This window comes from Physeter macrocephalus, chromosome 21, assembly GCF_002837175.3.
Source record: "Physeter macrocephalus isolate SW-GA chromosome 21, ASM283717v5, whole genome shotgun sequence".
Lineage (NCBI taxonomy): Eukaryota > Metazoa > Chordata > Mammalia > Artiodactyla > Physeteridae > Physeter > Physeter macrocephalus.
In genome coordinates this window covers 61,508,729-61,527,483 of record NC_041234.1, presented here as the reverse complement: position 1 = coordinate 61,527,483, position 18,755 = coordinate 61,508,729, and the positions used below count along the sequence as shown (strand labels likewise).

General features: G+C 37.6%; 1 protein-coding gene across 1 annotated transcript; it reads right to left on the bottom strand.

Moving 5' to 3' along the window:
- Positions 1-12,881: 12,881 nt before the first annotated feature.
- On the bottom strand, positions 12,882-17,992 carry LOC102979634 (basic salivary proline-rich protein 3-like). Its single transcript, XM_007121183.3, has 2 exons — positions 16,941-17,992; positions 12,882-16,119 (listed from the first exon to the last, which is right to left on the bottom strand). The coding sequence occupies exons 1-2, from the start codon at positions 17,640-17,642 to the stop codon at positions 16,078-16,080; spliced, it is 744 nt and encodes a 247-aa protein (XP_007121245.1). The 5' UTR covers positions 17,643-17,992; the 3' UTR covers positions 12,882-16,077.
- Between the last annotated feature and the right edge of the window lie 763 nt (positions 17,993-18,755).

Here is an 18,755-nt window from a genome sequence, read left to right as displayed (position 1 = left end):
CATAACAAGTGTTGCTAAAGCTTGAACTGCACACAACATGGTAGTTTGGGGAGGTTAATCCCGACTTCTCTCAAGGTCTAAAATACTCTGTGGTGAGCAAAATGGTCAGTACTTGCAGAGGAGTAAAGATAGATTTCCAATTTATGTAGAGCCATGCGATTGACTATATGAACAATTGTGCCAAGCACATCAAATGAAAGCCTTTAAAGGTTAAAAAAGCTTTGAGAGAGTGTCTAGTTCACCTTTCTATCTCTAGCCAGGATTATAGCAGAATTATCCCACAAAGCTAAAGCAATTATTTCTTCTTTCTTTAAAAAAATCTCCAGAGAAAGAGACGCCACAGGTACTTCATGATATGTTCCAGTCTTATGCTTCTCATGAAAATAACTTAACCCTAATAGAATTAGGGTTATGATAGTAAACAATTTCCATTTCCATCACTTTGTGCAGTGAGCAGGGCAAACAAAGTCACCAACCAACAAGAGGCCTTGCACATGACATACACAGCTGCTAATCAGAGAACAAATTAGATGCATATTTAGCACTGAAAAGATTCTGCATAACCTTTACACACACACACACACACACACACACACACACACACACACACGAGAGTAATCAGCTAATAATACCGAAGCTAATCTTGAGGATGTTTGTTAGGAGTTGTTTCCATTCATAATGTTTAACATTGTCACCTTTGTCTCAGGAAATGTTCCCTGCTCTTAAAATACAGTTCAATTCCTACTTGTTCTTGTAACAAAATCCAGGCCTCACTGGAAGGACACAGTGCCTATCAACCCTGTTGTGCATAAAGGGAGTTTCATCCCAATACCCATTCCTTCACAGAAGTCACTCCCCCTCATGCAATTGCAAAGATTAAGATCTGTTTTAACACATCTGAAGAAAAGGGCTGGCTTAGCCAAGGCCATTGCTTCTGCCTGACTTATGACCCACAATTTTTGATCCACTGTATGCTACTAGGACTGCCATTCCCTTATTCTCCAGACTTCTGGGGCAGCTGCCACCTCCTCTACCAGTTGTGTTTCTCCTGACCAATGTATTTTTTTTAAACAACTTTATTGGAGTATAATGGCTTTAAACTGGTGTGTTAGTTTCTGCTTTATAACAAAGTGAATCAGTTATACATATACTTATGTTCCCATATCTCTTCCCTCTTGCATCTCCCTCCCTCCCACCCTTACTATCACACCCCTCTAGGTGGTCACAAACCACCTAACTGATCTCCCTGTGTTATGGAGCTGCTTCCCACTAGCTATCTATTTTATGTTTGGTAGTGTATATATGTCCATGCCACTCTCTCACTTTGTCACAGCTTACCCTTCCCCCTCCCCATATCCTCAAGTCCATGCTCTAGTAGGTCTGTGTCTTTATTCCCGTCTTACCCCAGGATCTTCATAACCATTTTTTTTTTCTTTTTTGTCTTAGATTCCATATATATGTGTTAGCATATGGTATTTGTTTTTTCCTTCTGACTTACTTCACTCTGTATGACAGACTCCAGGTCCATCCACCTCACTACAAATAACTCAGTTTCATTTCTTTTTATGGCTGAGTAATATTCCATTGTATCTATGTGCCACATCTTCTTTATCCATTCATCTGTTGATGCACACTTAGGTTGCTTCTATGTCCTGGCTACTGTAAATAGAGCTGCAATGAACATTTTGGTACATGATTCTTTTCGAATTATGGTCTCCTCAGGGTATATGCCCAGTAGTAGGATCTCTGGGTCTTATGGTAGTTCTATTTGTAGTTTTTTAAGGAACCTCCATGCTGTTCTCCATAGTGGCTGTAGCAATTTACATTCCCACCAACAGTGCAAGAGGGTTCCCTTTTCTCCACACCATCTCCAGCATTTATTGTTTCTAGATTTTTTGATGATGGCCATTCTGACTGGTGTGAGATGATATCTCATTGTAGTTTTGATTTGCATTTCTCTAATGATTAATGATGTTGAGCATTCTTTCATGTGTTTGTTGGCAATCTGTATATCTTCTTTGGAGAAAAAAAGTTGAGCACATTAAATTTCTTTATTAAAGAAATGCTGTCTACTTCATTGGTTATTCTGAGGATTAAATGGCATATTCCACATAAAGCACTTAACATAGCATCTGGAATGTGATAAAAACTCAATAAATGTTAGCTGTTACCTTTGTGAAAATGACTATACTACCCAAAGCAATCTACAGATTCAACGTAATCCCTATCAAACTACCAATGGCATTTTTCACAGAACTAAAACAAGAAATTTTACCGTTTGTATGGAAACACAAAAGATCCCAAATAGCCAAAGCAATCTTGAGTAAGAAAAACAGAGCTGAAGTAATCAGGCTCCTTGACTTCAGACTATACTACAAAGTTACAGTAATCAAGACAGTGTGGTACCGGCACAAAAACAGAACTATAGACCAATGGAACAGGATAGAAAGCCAAGAGATAAATCCATGCACATATGGGCACCTTATCTTTGACAAAGGAGGCAAGAATATACAATGGAGAAGAGACAGCCTCTTCAATAAGTGGTGCTGGGAAAACTGGACAGCTACATGTAAAAGAATAAAATTAGAACATTTCCTAACACCATACACAAAAATAAACTCAAAATGGATTAAAGACCTAAATGTAAGGTCACACACTCTAAAACTCTTAGAGGAAAACATAGGCAGAACACTCTGTGACATAAATTACAGCAAGATCCTTTTTGACCCACCTCCTCGAGAAATGGAAATAAAAACAAAAATAAACAAATGGGACCTAATGAAACTTAAAAGCTTTTGCACAGCAAAGGCTGACCAATGTATTTTAAGAGCATTAACATCACCACAACTGCTCCAGAGCTCCTCCAGCTAGATTTTTCTTCTTTACTAGGGTGTTTTTGTTTGGTTTTAAACTGCCAGATGGGAGCTTTTCCTCTCAGAACTGCTTTTCAACACATCAGTCTGAGGCAGAGCAGCAGCTCAGTTGACACATAGTCTTCACAAAATAGCCCTATGAATCATACATAGATTCAGTTTCTTCTATTGAGGATATAGACCCAAGAGACTCTCACAAATTGTGGGAGAACATTTTAAAAGTGTGTACTGGGGCTTCCCTGGTGGCGCAGTGGTTGCGCGTCCGCCTGCCGATGCAGGGGAACTGGGTTCGCGCCCCGGTCTGGGAGGATCCCGCGTGCCGTGGAGCGGCTGGGCCCGTGAGCCATGGCCGCTGAGCCTGCGCGTCCGGAGCCTGTGCTCCGCAACGGGAGAGGCCACAACAGAGGGAGGCCCGCATACCACAAAAAAAAAAAAAAAAAAGAAAGAAAAGAAAAGTGTGTACTGTGTCAATCCCTATCTCCCAATTCATCCCACCCTCCTTCCTGTCTTGGTAACCATAAATTTGTTTCCTACATCTGTAATATATAAAATAGATAACTAATGAGAACCTACTGTATAGCATATGGAACTCTACTCAGTGCTCTATGGTCACCTAAATGGGAAGGAAATATAAAAAAGAGTGGCTATATGTATATGTATAACTGATTCACTTTGCTGTACAGAAGAAACTAATACAACATTGTAAAGCAACTATACTCCATTAAAGTTAATTTTTAAAAAGGATTATACTGTGCATACTTGCTTAAATGCTCTCCTCTTCATAATGTTCCCAGATTGGGACCTGTGGCCATGAATCTCAGTTAGGCCAAGGGCTGCCATTGGGCCTTGTACTGCCTCTACTATTCTAATAAATGTCTGTACTCCAAGACAGAGGAGTCCTAATCTGGCTATCTACCAGAAACTGCAGGAAATTGTGAAAATGTATATTTCCAGGTCTTACCCCAGTCCTTGTTAATCAGAATACTCATCTTAAAAAAAACGACCTGGGTTAGAGTTTAGAGTGACATAAGCAAGATGTGAGACTAGGCAGTTTCAGGCTCTCATTCTCCTATAGAAATATTTTTTAAAAACACAACTAGATACCGACTAAAATAACTTTATAGGAGCTCTAAAAATCATTCAAAGATTTACAGTAACCAAGTGAGTGTCCAATCAAGAAAAAGCCACGTTCACAATGGTGAGAAATTTTGTAACATTTTTACTTGCGCTTGTCCACTCCCTCCGTGGAAATGGTTCCAAATCCCTTTCCCTCTGTACTGGAGAGTACAGAGTTGACCAACTTTTGAAACTTTCTAACCTGTCCATGGGCTGCCTGAGAGATTGGTCTCTGTGTAACCTAACTCAAATCTCAGGATAGGAAAAGCCACAGGAAGCAGCAGGCACAGCTGCAAATGTCAACTAATGGCTGCATGGATAAACAAAATGCTGTATATACATATAAGGGAATATTATTCAGCCTTGAGAAGGTAGGGAATTCTGACATATGCTACATCATGGATGAATCTTAAAGACATTATGCTAAATGAAATAAACCAGTTACATAAGGACAAATAAAGTATGATTTCACTTACATGAGGTACTTAGAGTAGTCAAATTTAGAGACAGAGAGTAAAATGGTGGTTTCCAGGGGCTGGGAGGAGAAGGAAATGTGGAGTTATTGTTTAATGGGTACAGAGTTTCCAGTCTAGGGAGATGAGAAGAGCTCTGGAAATGAATTGTGGTGATGCTTTCACAACAATGTGAATGTATTTAATGCTACTAAACTATGCACTTAAAATGGTTTAAAAATGGTAAACAAACTCCCTGGATGATTCTGAAACAGCCAGATGTTTAGGAATCACTGCTCTAAAGTTACCCCTCTTAAATCGCCTCTCCTCAGAAACTTAAGTGCAAAATGGAAGATCATGTAGAGTGGCAGGAGAAGGTTAGTAGGGAAATGTGAATGAAAGACATCTTTTGCCACCAAAGACTCAAATGAATGCCTTCTGCTTAAGAGCCACGTGGTATTCTAAAAGTCACTGGTGAGAAGGCTATCTCAGCTGGAATGAAAGTTGACATTTTGTGTCTTGTAGCACTAGTCAGATCTGACAGATGCCCTTCTGGATTTCCCAATGAAAGTTATTTGCTATTTCCAACCCTACAGATCCTGGTTCTGCCCTGAAGCATTCTCTGAAAAGGTAGTGTATGGCTTGGATCCAAAATTGTCTACTAAGCACTTTGAAAGCCAAGCAGTGATTTCTCTTCCAGTTGCAAAGTATTTTCAGTAATGTTAAATAGCCTCCTTTTCAAATCACTGTTAACTTACATAAACTAGAAAAGCTTTTCCTCTAATCAGCAAATTTCACGTCAAATAGATTGGCAAAGACCTAACACAAGATAAAACAATGTGAAGACAAAATTAGTTTTTTCCAATCACTGCCCCAAGCATTCTGTCTAATTTAAATAATCCATTAACAAGTTTACCTAGCACTAAGAGCTATCCCTAGACAAAACTGTAAAGTAGTCATAAATGTAATTTTATTTCTTCCTCGTCTCATTTTCTGGTTGTTTCCTCCTTTTCGAGTCCCCCAACTCCACATGCTTCATTAGAACCTACTATTTAGAACATCATATCTTCACAACTGGCAAAACTATTTCGTGTTATCAGATACTCAGGAGCAGTATATAAAACTAGTATTTGAAAAGAGGACTCTCCGGACATTTTAATTAATTAAGAGGAACGATTTACTAATGGTTGAATTTTAGGTACCCCAAGAAGTCACTAGGAAGGGAGAGAGTTAAGGGATGAGAAACATTTTGTCAGTATTTTTCAAGTCACGCCAAGCAGCCTAACTATACCATGGCCCCACTATCATTTTCTTTAACCACAATTTTACTTATCTCACACTCATTTAAGATGAGCAATCCCCTAATCAAGTTCTTACACGTTTTGCTAATTAGAAGTCTTTATTGGCAAAAAAAAAAAAAAAAAAAAAATCCAAAATTCCTTTTACTGCTTGGCTCACAGGGGAAAAGAAACATATTTTAATCTCCTCTCCCATTTATTCTTTTAAATCTCATCTCCTAAGCAGGGAACATTCTATCCTTTTTCAAGGTAGCCAAGAGGCAGATGGATGAACTAAACAAGTCTTTTGAGTCTCATCAGAACTCTGTGTAACACTACATTATATTTTGGAATACTATGCAATTTTTCTAGGCCACTAAAAAGAACCACAGATTTAATTTATAACATAAGACAACCTGATCAAAATATGATACCTGTGATGGAAAAAGATTTAGTGAAAATCCAGTTAGGGCACACAATTGAACCACAGGCAAATGCTCATTTCCTTTGACAGAAATTTTAGTTGTGTCAATAAAAAGCAAAGAACTTGTTTAGTTCAGAACATTTTTATATCATTGAATATATATTTTAACTGCTGCTAGAACACTCAATATTTTTCCAATAAATCACTTTATTAATATACTTTCACTCTTGTTTAATTGAGGTGTAATTGGTATACATTATATTAGTTTTAGGTACACAACATTATGTTTCAATATTAGTATATATTGTGAAATGATCACCACAAAAAATCTAGTTAACATCAGTCACCATACATAGTTACAAATTTTTTTCTCGTGATGAGAACTTTTAAGATCTATTCCCTTAGCAACTTTCAAATGTGCAATACAGTATTATTAACTACAGTCACCATGTTGTACACTACATCCTCATGACTTATTTATTTTATAACTGGAAATTCGTACCTTTTGACTCCCTTCACTCATTTGGCTAACCCCACCCCCTACTTCTGACTATCACCAATATGTTTTCTGTATCTACGAGGTTTTTTTTTTTTTTCCTTTTTGTTTTTGTTTTAGATTCCACATGTGAGATCACAAAGTATTTGTCTTTTCCGGTCTGACTTATTTCACTTAGCACAATGCCCTCAAGATCCATCTATGTTGTCACAAATAGTAAGATTTCATTCTTTTTTTTGGGGGGGTGGATAATATGTATATCTCACATTTTCTTTATCCATTCATTCGTTGATGGACACACATTATTTCATACCTTGGCTATTGTAAATAATGCTGCAATGAACATGGGGATAAATATATCTCTTCAAATTAGTGTTTTCATTTCCTTTGGATAAATACGTAGAAGTGGAATTGCTGGATCAATGGTAGTTCAAACATTCATACTGTTTTCCATAGTGGCTGCACCAATTTACATTCCCACCAACAGTGCACGAGGGTTCCACATCCTTGTCAACACTTGTTATTTATCGTCTGTTTGATAATAGCCACCTTAACAGGTGTGAGGTAATATCTCATTGTGGTTTTGATTTGCATTTCCCTGATGATTAGTGATGTTGAGCATTTTTTCATGTACCTGTTGGCCATCTGTATGTCTTTCTTAGAAAAAATGTCTATTTAGATCCTCTGCTCATTTTTTAATCAGATTGTTTTATTGCCATTGAGTTGTATGAATTCTTTATATTTTTTGGAGATTAACCCCTTATCAGATATACAATTTGCAAATGTTTTCTCCCATTCAGTAGGTTATCTTTTCGCTTTGTTGATGGCTTTCTATTTATTTCCTTTATGTAACTCTGGATCTCATTTGATGCCAAACTAGCTAAATGACAGGGGGAAAATATCGTGAAAGAAAACTAATCACTCCCCCCAAACCCCACAGAGTGAAAGCTGCCTTACAATGCCTCTATAATACCATAACCTAACCCTTTCTTCTTGCAATTTTATTATTTTATTTTTGTCTGGGATACTGTGTAATGGTTCCTCCCAAAAACAGTTTGTTATTTGACCAGTGCCAGTCCAGCAAAATGAGAAAAATAAGGACAATATATTGAGTTTTTCATAATGCTAATCATATTACGTTATTTAATAGGCTGTCTTTTATTCTAAAATTGTGTCATTTTCATGCATGTGAAATGACAATAAAAGTGAATTATAATTGTAATTATCTTAATAAGCAAAATTAAAAGCTGACAACCTTTTGTTGGTCACTATAATTTGGCGAGAGGGGCTTGGATTTTATTGGCCCATGAAATCACAGAATCTCAAAACCATTTCAGAAAATTACATTCATTCACATGGTTTTAGATAATATGATTTTTTTCTTTCCCTTTGGATCCCTGGAGATAATTACATTTTTATTAGTGATTTATTTACGTCCAAATAAATGTTTTCTTATAGTTTTTGACCCACCCAGACTCTCACCCTTAAGTTCCAATTTTTATTTAAATTTTTCTATGATGTTTAGTAAAAACTCCAAATCTCTTCCAATCATTTAAAATTCCAAATCTCTTGCAATCATTGTACAACTGGGTTTTTTCTTTAACATACTTGTAGAGGGGCTTCCCTGGTGGCGCAGTGGTTGAGAGTCCACCTGCCGATGCAGGGGACACGGGTTCGTGCCCCGGTCCGGGAAGATCCCACATGCCGCGGAGCTGCTAGGCCCGTGAGCCATGGCCGCTGAGCCTCCGCGTCCAGAGCCTGTGCTCCGCAACGGGAGAGGCCACAACAGTGAGAGGCCTGCGTACCGCAAAAAAACAAACAAAAAAAAGAAACAAAAAAAACTTGTAGAGGGCTTTCCTGGTGGAGCGGTGGTTGAGAATCTGCCTGCCAATGCAGGGCACACGGGTTCGAGCCCTGGTCTGGGAAGATCACACATGCCGCGGAGCAACTAGGCCAGTGAGCCACAACTACTGAGCCTGCGCGTCTGGAGCTTGTGCTCTGCAACAACAGAGGCCGCGATAGTGAGAGGCCCACGCACCGCGATGAAGAGTGGCCCCCGCTTGCCGCAACTAGAGAAAGCCCACGCACAGAAACGAAGACCCAACACAGCCAAAAATAAATAAATAAATAAATAAAATTTTAAAAAAAAAACTTGTAGAAAAACAATACTATTTCAAAATAATTCCAAATACTAACAGTAGGTGGTGCTAGTGACTTAGTGACTTTCTAACAAAATAGTTTTACCCTTAAATTTATTAATAATACAAAATGGGGGGAAAATTGGATGAGTCACAACTTGAACAAATGTCCAAAATTTTAAGATTTTAAAAAGCCTTAAGGTTAAAATACTAAATTAACTGGTTAAAACATCAACATTTATTACTTGGGCTACAAAAAGGTAGCATATCAAATCTCTTTTTTCTGACTTCAGTGTCATTTTGAACTTGAACATGTCATGAAAATACTTTTAGATAAAATATGGATCTAAATGTAAATTCCTGACTATTTTTATAGAGAAAAGAGCTCTTAGAATATTGCTAAGGTAACTCTCGGAAGGGCCTTTGTGGCATGTTGAAAAGTATACATTCAAATCATTAGCATGCTCTGAATAGAAGAAATAATACGTATGAGTCACAAGCATCTGCAGTTTAGTGTGACCACTGAGAAATAATCAAGCTACTTTTTTTTCATGTGAAATGGCTAACAAAAATGTAACTTCCGTTTATTGTTATCCTCAGGAATAACCCGTTAAAAATTTGTGAAATTTCCATGGAAATACACCACATAAAAAATAAACTCCTTTGGGAGTCATAATGCATTAAATTTGTGTGATAATATGATAATAGCAATGGATATTACCATTTGGTGATTGTGCTTCTGAAAATATTTTTGGCTGAGATATATTATAATGGAGTCATAAGTTACAAGTAATCTCATTCTTTCCATTTCTTTTTTATTTACATTCTTGGAAACTGGATTTCCCAATGCATTTCTAAAATTAAACACATATGGTCCTGGGGAGTTTGAGCTAGTCTAGGCTAGGAGGGAGATGAAGAGACATGAAATAGCTCATTATTTTCTTCCAGCGTTTTTCAGCATTTAAATGTTGAACTGTTTTTGTCCCCCCTAGGGAGAACTAAACTAATGTGCCTCCATGGAAGTAGTAGAATGTTAATCATGTCAAAACTATTCAGTGAAGTTTTAAAAAACAAAGTTTTAAACATGTTTTAAACATTTAAACTTTTAAAACGATCATAGTCTGTCAAAATCCCATCCACGTCTCAATAAGGTACACTTATGGAAACTATTATAAGTTGATTCTTGCCTGTCTACAAATATTATACTCTAGAGGAAAAAAAATGAAGGAATACATTTACACAAGTTTATTAAAATGAACTAGTTAATCCTCTGCCAAAAACCAGTTGCTTCACTGAATTTGGTTTTTTTTTTAAGCAAGCAAGTTTAAACAGTCCAAAAAAATCAAGATTCTATAGTCTATCTTGATTTGTGAAACATCACTAAAGCATTTTCCACATAATAAATAGAGCAGTTAGGACATAATTTGTCAGTACCCTTGGGACCTTAAGACTTTTTACACTGGCAAAGTGAAACATTCAAATTTATAAAACTTGGGAGTATGCCATCTTTTCTTCCTAAGCATTTTGGACTATTTGCAAAATGAAAGCTCTGTTCTCAAGACACTTTTGTAAATAATCCACCGAGCCCATATGGAAAGCATCATGAATTTGGAGGTGTTGCATATAATTTATTTTAATTCACCATTACAGAAACCACCATAATGATTTAATTAGAATACAGGGGTTTTTCTGTCTTGTGTTCCTCTAACTGCTTTACCTGAAACCCCTAGTTCCAGACTAATTCTTGAAATTGCCCTGAATTGTAATATGCAATGGAGTGAATTAAGTGTACAATTCTTCCTGTCACTAGATGATGTATAAAGTTTTATGTGAGAATTCTATCAGAATTGAAGTTTCTAATTTTTTTCTAACTTGCAAAACTGACTATTGTGTTTAAAGTAGTAAAGCCTCATTTATTTCAGATTATCATCTGTTTATTCTCTGAAAGTCTACATTGGAAATGTAACACAGAGGGAATAAGAATTAACCTAAATGCTGTCATATGGAGCTCAGCGCAGACACTATACCATTACTGCTAGGTGGTATGACTATGAACATTTCAAGACCTCAATATATAAAATGAATTAAAATATTAAGAATAACAATAGTAAGAATTCACATTCCTAGCCCTGTGAATTTTAAGCAGGAGCAAAATAGCCAAATGTCATGCTGTTGTTTTAATATGGTTGTCACCCAGGAAGCACATTCCCATTCTATACTATCATCACATTATTAATACGAAAATATATTTGAAAAGAGGAGGGAGAGAATGATTTAGAAAAAAACATGTTTTTACTTGGACTCATTTTGATAAGTCATTCCATTTAATATAGCCCCTTAAACGCATGTATTTAATTTAATGTATGTATATAGATAATCATGGTTTAAAGGGGGCAATGGCCCTTCATTAAAGAATGGGAAGGAGGGGATGGATATTTTTGAGTACCTATTGTGTACCAGTTTCTTTGCTAGGTGCTTTATATCTATTATCTCACTTATAGATATCTATGGTTGTTATTAGTGGAAAACAATACCCTGAAAGAGTTTAAGAAAATTGATTTTTATGTTCCTGTTTTAAACAAGAACCTCAGATACTAGTAGGATATAGGGTAAATGGATTCATGCAATAGGGAAGAACAAATTTGACTCCATATTGGATCTGTTTATTTTTCTTTAACCTTTGTATTCGATTGCTTTCACTACAGGTTAAGAATATTGCCTATAGCCTGAAATATATAGGATAGCCCTTTCTCAAGGCTCTGACCTTTAAAGGTATAACACTTTTCCATTCATATAGAGATAAAAAGTTGCAGAACAGAGAATAACATTTGTCTTGGAGTTTTATAGGAACATTGTGACTGAACCTATGTGGACAGCTGCTAGAACAAAGTATTCCAGCACCAAGAAGTTTGCAGCAACGAACCACACCCCCTCCCTTTTTAATATAAAATAAGCCTGAGTTCTAACTCGGGTAAAATGGTTCTTTGGGACACTAGTGCACCATCTTCTCGGTCTGCTGGCTTTCTGAATAAAGTCACTTTTCCTTGCCCCAACAACTCGTCTCTCGATTTATTGTCCTGCCCTGCCTCAAGCAGTAAGAGCCTGGACTCTTAACATTTACATTGATACTAGTGTATCAAAGTAGCCAATCTGGAGTTTAAAATAGCTATAGTTTAAGATCAGAAAATAATCCCCTTGGTGAATAATATGTTTTATATGTGTCAAATCTGAAAGGTAAATCCTACCTGCCTAGGACTTTGAAGAGGTAGGCATACCAAGTTCAAATGGGATACATTCTTAGAAATTAACCATTTACATATAAGCATCTGTTCTCTATGGAAAAAAATATTTGTATCAACCAGTATTATAAAACCCTATGACAACACTGAAGTATACAGTCCTGTCTCTGCTTAATGGAACAAAAAATTGAGTTTAAACAAAGCAAACAGTGTTAAATAGAACTATATCACAATCCCTTTAGTGCAACTGCTGTTGAGTTGGATTTAATAAGTGAAGGGGAAAGGGAGAAATAATAATATATTATTTTCTTTTTGATCTAAAGGGAGCATATACAGAAGGGCCATTTTAATGTAGTTTATCACTTTAAGCTAGTTCAGTCAAAAGGGTACCCAAAAATTAACATAATAAAAATGCCATTTTAGTCTTGGTGTTCTTATGCACACATGGGCATACAGTTAAACACAGATGGAGATGACAAGGAACATTCTCATGTATTAAAGTCACCATTTAGATGCCACTTTAATTATGAAATTATGTCTCATCCTTTGTTAAACTTAAGCCAGTAAGCCCTAAGCACATTGTTTATTGGACTAAAACTGACACTGGGTTGGGCCTCTCAATTTGAAGTTAAAGTAACAAATGAAGAATGTAATGATTGTGACTGATACCTGGTTGATGCCCAGGATATAAGTTTTACTAGAAAAGCCAGGGCTGGCCCAGTATGTGTTGGTCATAGACCTAAAAAATAAGTAAGGGTGGGTGCCTTTGAAAGAAAATTTTGTTGATTGAAAAATCAACATTTATAACACCCTCTTATTTATGTGAATTCTTGGCTCTGGCCTGGAGTAGGAAGGGCAGCAATGAGATGTTCCAGAACGTGGGAAGGAAATGGGAGGCCAAAACCAACTGGCTAAGGCACGTGTCATTTCAGGATTCTGTGGGCTATAAGTTATTCAAGAGCAAAGGCCATTCTTAATTTGTCATCTGTAACCCCACATTGCCTAATACAGTAATCTGCACCAGGTACAGGTGCAATAAACATATGTTGATTATGATAATATTGTCTTTGAAGGGTTAAGATGACCTGAAACACAATGAGAAGCAGATGGATGATCACAAACTTTGAGAGAATGGAAAATAACCCCTTTACTGAGTCAATTGACCTACTATTGAAATATTTAAGTGCTATGTGTCATTCAAGACTGCTGCCCTCTAGGAGTCAGCCTGCTCAAATAATAATACACATTACACAAATCCAACAAAACATTTATTCCAGTTCCTTAAACAGATTATCTCTTATTAGGCAGTATCTTAGGTATAAAAAAATTGAAGTGTATTATCATAGCAACGGGAATTCTTAGAAAGATTTCAGGGAAACAAAACTCTATATATTCTACCCGTTTAGTAAGGGAATATCAATATTGTATTTATTTTTAATAAATAGTGACTATCCCAGCAATAATAATGTTCCAGAAACTACTCCTCATGCTGCACAGTGAGATCAAACATAGGCAAATGGAACAAATGACAAGACAGTAGGTTCTATTTCTCCTCCTCAAACATTTAATCATCAGTGATGTAAATCCAGTTCATGTCTGGCCATTGAGCAGAGGCACTGCAGTAATTTTCCAGAGAAGGCTCATCAGAAAAAGCCAAATTGAATCCAAGTTTTCCAAGATTTCAATTCTTTTTGAAGATGGCCAATTCCCATTATAAAAACATCTACCTTAGGGACTGTACAAGATGTTAATAGATAATGTTGTTATTCTATTATGTGGTTTGAAAATTAATCTAAGAGAATAATCAAAGAGGCTAGTTTAATAGAAAAATAGAAAAATAACACTTAGAAATCAAGGAAAGCTCACCGGAGCCAACTTTTATGTAGATGGGAAATAGAAAGATATCAAGAGGAAAGAATAACTACAAGAGATAATGCATTACTTGGAAAGTAAGTAGGACATGGGTAGAAGAGAAGTCTTGCGGTATTGGGGTATTGTGGGAATCATAATTGTGTGGTTAAGGAAAAGTATGATCTTTGTTTATAGTGAAGTAGTAGAGATTTTTAAAAGTCATTGTCATAGAAAAAATAATATTCTAAGGTGCCAGTATACTATGAAATAATCAGTTATACACAACCTTTTCTAAAGCTGATCTTGGGAAACATCTCATAAATTGAGACAACTTTTAGGCAAAGGAAATTGCAGGGAAATAAATGTTTCATTCTTCCAAATCTACAGAAGACCATGTTCTATTCTTTATATCTGAGGAAGTGGTGTTTATTGTTTCCAGGCTTTTTCACTTATGCCCTTGATCGCATTTCATCTCAACATCTCTGAAGCCTTGCTCCATCAATTGCCTTCTCTCTGTCTGTGATCTTTTATTTCATCTTTTCAACCCCTTCCTTTCTCTTAAACCACATGCATGCTTTGGTTTCCTCACCCTCAAATTAAAACAGGCAAACAAATACATTCTTGTCTTGATCTGCTGACTTCTTTGAGCTCTATTTCTCTTCCTCTGTCCCATAATTAAACTTCTCAATAATCTACACTTTCCGTTTTGCAATGTGGCTACCATGCCACTTCATTTTACTTCCACTTCTTTCTTGTAACTGAAACTGCATTCTAAGCAGGGGATCCTAAGATGATATTCACCCACAAAAATTCAGGGTTCTCAGAACTTGCGTCAGAAAAAATTAAATTTTGATTTTCACTAACCTCTAACTGAAAATTGACATGTGCCTCTATTATGAATATAGGTAGAAAATCACAGTAAGATTAGTAGTACCTGTGAGTCTGTCACCAACATGAGCCACAGATATTTTCATATCACATAACTGTCATTGAATACATCTTAAAATGCCATTTATACTCATCGCTACTTTGGAATTAGGGTAGCTATTAGATTGTACATGAGTGCAGTCTTCCTGTCTACAGATGCTTTGTCCACATAGATAGCCAACTATTGGACAATTCTGCTCCTACTGGTCATTCAGCCGCCAAACACTGAAGTCACATGTTCTCATATTGGTGAGCCAAGTATATAAGTCACCTTCTGATATTCCCTATCTATAATTGATAATTGATCAACACACAGAAGGAAGTGAGCCAAAGACCACTCCAAAGTTTAGTGTTTTTATTCAAGCTAAGCAACAACAACCTTCACACTGATATGTCTTTTGGAAAATAAAACCTAATTTTAAATTGCCTGTATTTTAAGTGCATTGTCTTGTTATTCAGTCCATTGATAAATTAGACATATGTTACTGTATCACCAAATTTTAAAATATTTTGATAACTACATTTCTATATAATTGACTTCTTTTAAAAGCCTACATATTTTATTGTATGCATTTAAATACACTACTCTGAGAAGGGATCTCTAGGCCTTACCAGACTGCCAAAGGATCCATGGAACAAAAAAGGGTTAAGAACCACTGCTCTGGAGGGTCACAAATAATGCTACATCCAATGGTTTTTTCTCCCAGTCAATAATGAAAACTCTTCTTGTTTTTCTGAGATTTCAGCTAAATTGAAGAATGATGAGAACTTTTCTTATTTCTAGAACTTTTTCTTCCATAGCCTCTGACACTGTTGATCATCCCCTACAACTTGTCAATCTCTCCTCCACTGGTTCACATGATATTGCAACACCCTGTTTCTCACTGTATTTCTCTAGTTGTTTCTCCTCAGTCTCTCACAGACTTCTCATTCATCATACTGTCCTTCAGTTTTGAAATCTCAGCATGATCTTTGACTTTTCTGTCTCCTGCAAAGCTAATGTCAAATCAGTATCCAAAACCTGTTCTTTCTTATTAATAATGTCTCTCATACATATCTCTTACTTCTCATTATCACTGCTACCACCTTAGTCCAGGTCCTCAGTGCCTAGTTCTAAAACTACTAGAACAGCCTCCTAACTGGTATCCTTCACTTCAGTCTCTCTCCCAGTCCATCCAACATAGTGTTTCCAGAATACTGTTTCCAATGCGCCAGTTTGATTAGATAATTCCCCCTCCTTAACTTTGCCTTCAAGGTTTCCTTCAGTGTAAAACCGGTTTGCCTTCAAGGTTTCATCGGGTTCTTTGGTGTAAGCAACAAAATTCGCTGAGGAGAAAAAAAGAAAGAAAAAAATCAAATACTTATTGGAAAGAGAGAGGGTAGCTCACAGAACTGAAGGACCAACTGAAGAGGGTCAGACTTAGAAGTAACATAAACTAGGAAAGATCCAGAATTTCAAGTAGAAGAAGAAAATGGATGAACCAATCAACTGTTTTTCTCTCATTATTTTACTCTGCTTAAAACCCAGTCCCCAGGAGAACATTAAATGGACCTAGCTTGGTTTACATGTCCACTCCTTAGCTAGGAAGGGTAGGACACTTTGACTTAAATATCTATCAAGACTACCCATATTAAAGGAAAATTAATTCTGCCACAGAATTTCTAAAAGAGGTAAAACATGCTGGACATCCCTACACAATAAATGTCCACTACAAAGGTTCTTTTCTTATATAGCCCCAACATACTTTTCAGACATGTCTCTACTCTCATACATGCTCAATGATCCAGCCAAACTGCTCCACTTACCTTTTCATGGGTCATTCCTAATACTTTTCTAACTTGGTAACTCTGTTCATACCATTCCTTCCCTCAGGAAAGTCTTGGTCTTTCCTCTTCTTCTGTTGAAATCCTGTTCACTCTTTAAGACCTAAATCAAACATCTCTAAAGCCTGTCTGACTGAATCTAGACAAAAATAATCTCTCACTTTGTGGCCTTTGTTACTACCATTTTCTGGCAGTTATCTCATATTGCCCGTATTGTGATTGTTTGAACAAGTTTTACCTCCCCTACTAGCATATAAACTGTGAGGATAGACAATCACAACATTCACCACAGGCTTTGCATACAGTAGACGGTCAGTAAATACCTTGGGGGAGGGGAGGGGCGAGGCCTTCGGGCCCCACGTCTGAAGCGATGGCAGCGGCAGCGGGCCTCGGGGTCTCAGGCCTCCGGGTCTCGGGCGCAGAGGAGGTAAGCGTCGTCGGCTGCTGCTCGACCGGACGCGAGGTAACGCCTCGGCCCCTGCGACAAAAGGAGGCGGGGGGGAGGGGGCGCCAGGGCCCGGGCCCGGCCGAGGGTCGGGGACGCTAGGCCGCGTCGGGGACCCGGCGCCACGGGCTTGCTGAGGCGGCCTGGGTTCCCTGGACGAGCCAGAGCTGGGTTTCTCCCCGTCACACCCCGAACTCCACTCCTGACGGGGGCCTGTGCTGCCCGAGCGAGCCTGGCTCCCCTCCCTCTCGAGACCCTGACGACAGCCGGTCGTGATGTGTCGCACATTCTGACGTCTTCCTTGGCGGCCGCCCCGCCCGCCGCTGGAGGAGCGCGGGGAATGAGGCCGCCGGGTGGAGGCGCGGAGTCGGGAGACGCTAATTGCGCCTGTCTTGCTCACACCTGGGCGCTGTCCTCCTGGCACAGCCACAGGCTCACCTTCGCGGGACGCCTGGAGGACAAAAGAGGGAGAGAAGAAGTGAGGCCGTGATAGACTCACAGCCTGTACAAGGTTTATTTGCAGGCCCACAGCGAATCCTAGATCAGCGCTCTTTGGTGAACTGTCAGACTGTGGCCTCATCTTTACGTTGTTGAGAATTGGTTTGAGAACTGGAAAAGGAATATGAATCAGGCCTACAATTAACTCCCCAAGAGTCTTAAGTCATTACCCACTGTTACTGTTACCTGCTAAGCCGACAGCCATTTTTAAGTAAATGTGAGTGAAATTGGTTTTAAGAGAAGAGGAATCTTTCAAAGTGACTATGGCCTTCTAATATAACATTAATTCATTTTTGCAGCATGTTTGAGTTGGCCTTTGTTCTATCATTTTTTAGTCTATGATAATAGAGAAGTTCTGGAAGTAAAAGTTGATGTGGCTGGTTAATTGATCAGGATGTAATGTAATGTACGCTGGCTGTTTTTAATCGGGTGAATACAATTTTGATTGTCTTTACATTTGTGTGTGTGTAACGAGATTTTGTATGGACAGAAAGCACACATTAAGCCTTTTAAATATACTTATGCTTTATCAGTCTAAAAAAATACTTTTGTAAAGAACAAATGAATGGGAGTGAAAAAATGAAAGTGAATCTATAGTCTGGGTTCCTGGAATCTTACCAGCAAAATTATATTGCATTTAGAAATACGAAGTTGTGCCTCTGTTTTAAGTATAGAAGAGACATTTTAAAATTTGGCCAATAGATCAATGTGTTTTGTTAATAAGCACTAACATGTCTATTTGACTGATTGGATTTTTCTTAATGAATCAACTTTTGCCCCAGATCCACCAATTATTTCACTGTCATCTCCCAAAACCTAAGAGCAATTCTAAAGAACTTCAAAACCATCCTTTCATTTAGTGAGAATCTGAATCTCAAAGCTGTAGTGTTCCAAATAGTAATCACAGAAAACATGAAACTTAACTCCTCACTCAAACAATTACAAATCTTTTTTGTAATGATATGTGGGGGTGGCTATGAGTACTCAGCAATACAAACACCACTGCAAGAATTTGTGACTTATCTGAATATAACTATTGATTTCCACCTATACCGCTCAGTCCAGAGCTGTGAATTTTAAACACCTAAGCAAATGAGTAAGGGTAAAATCAAATAAGATTTTATAAAGAAGTGTCCTTCCAACTTCTAGAAATGTTGTTTCCATACTGCCTGGAATATTTTTAGGGCTCTCATAC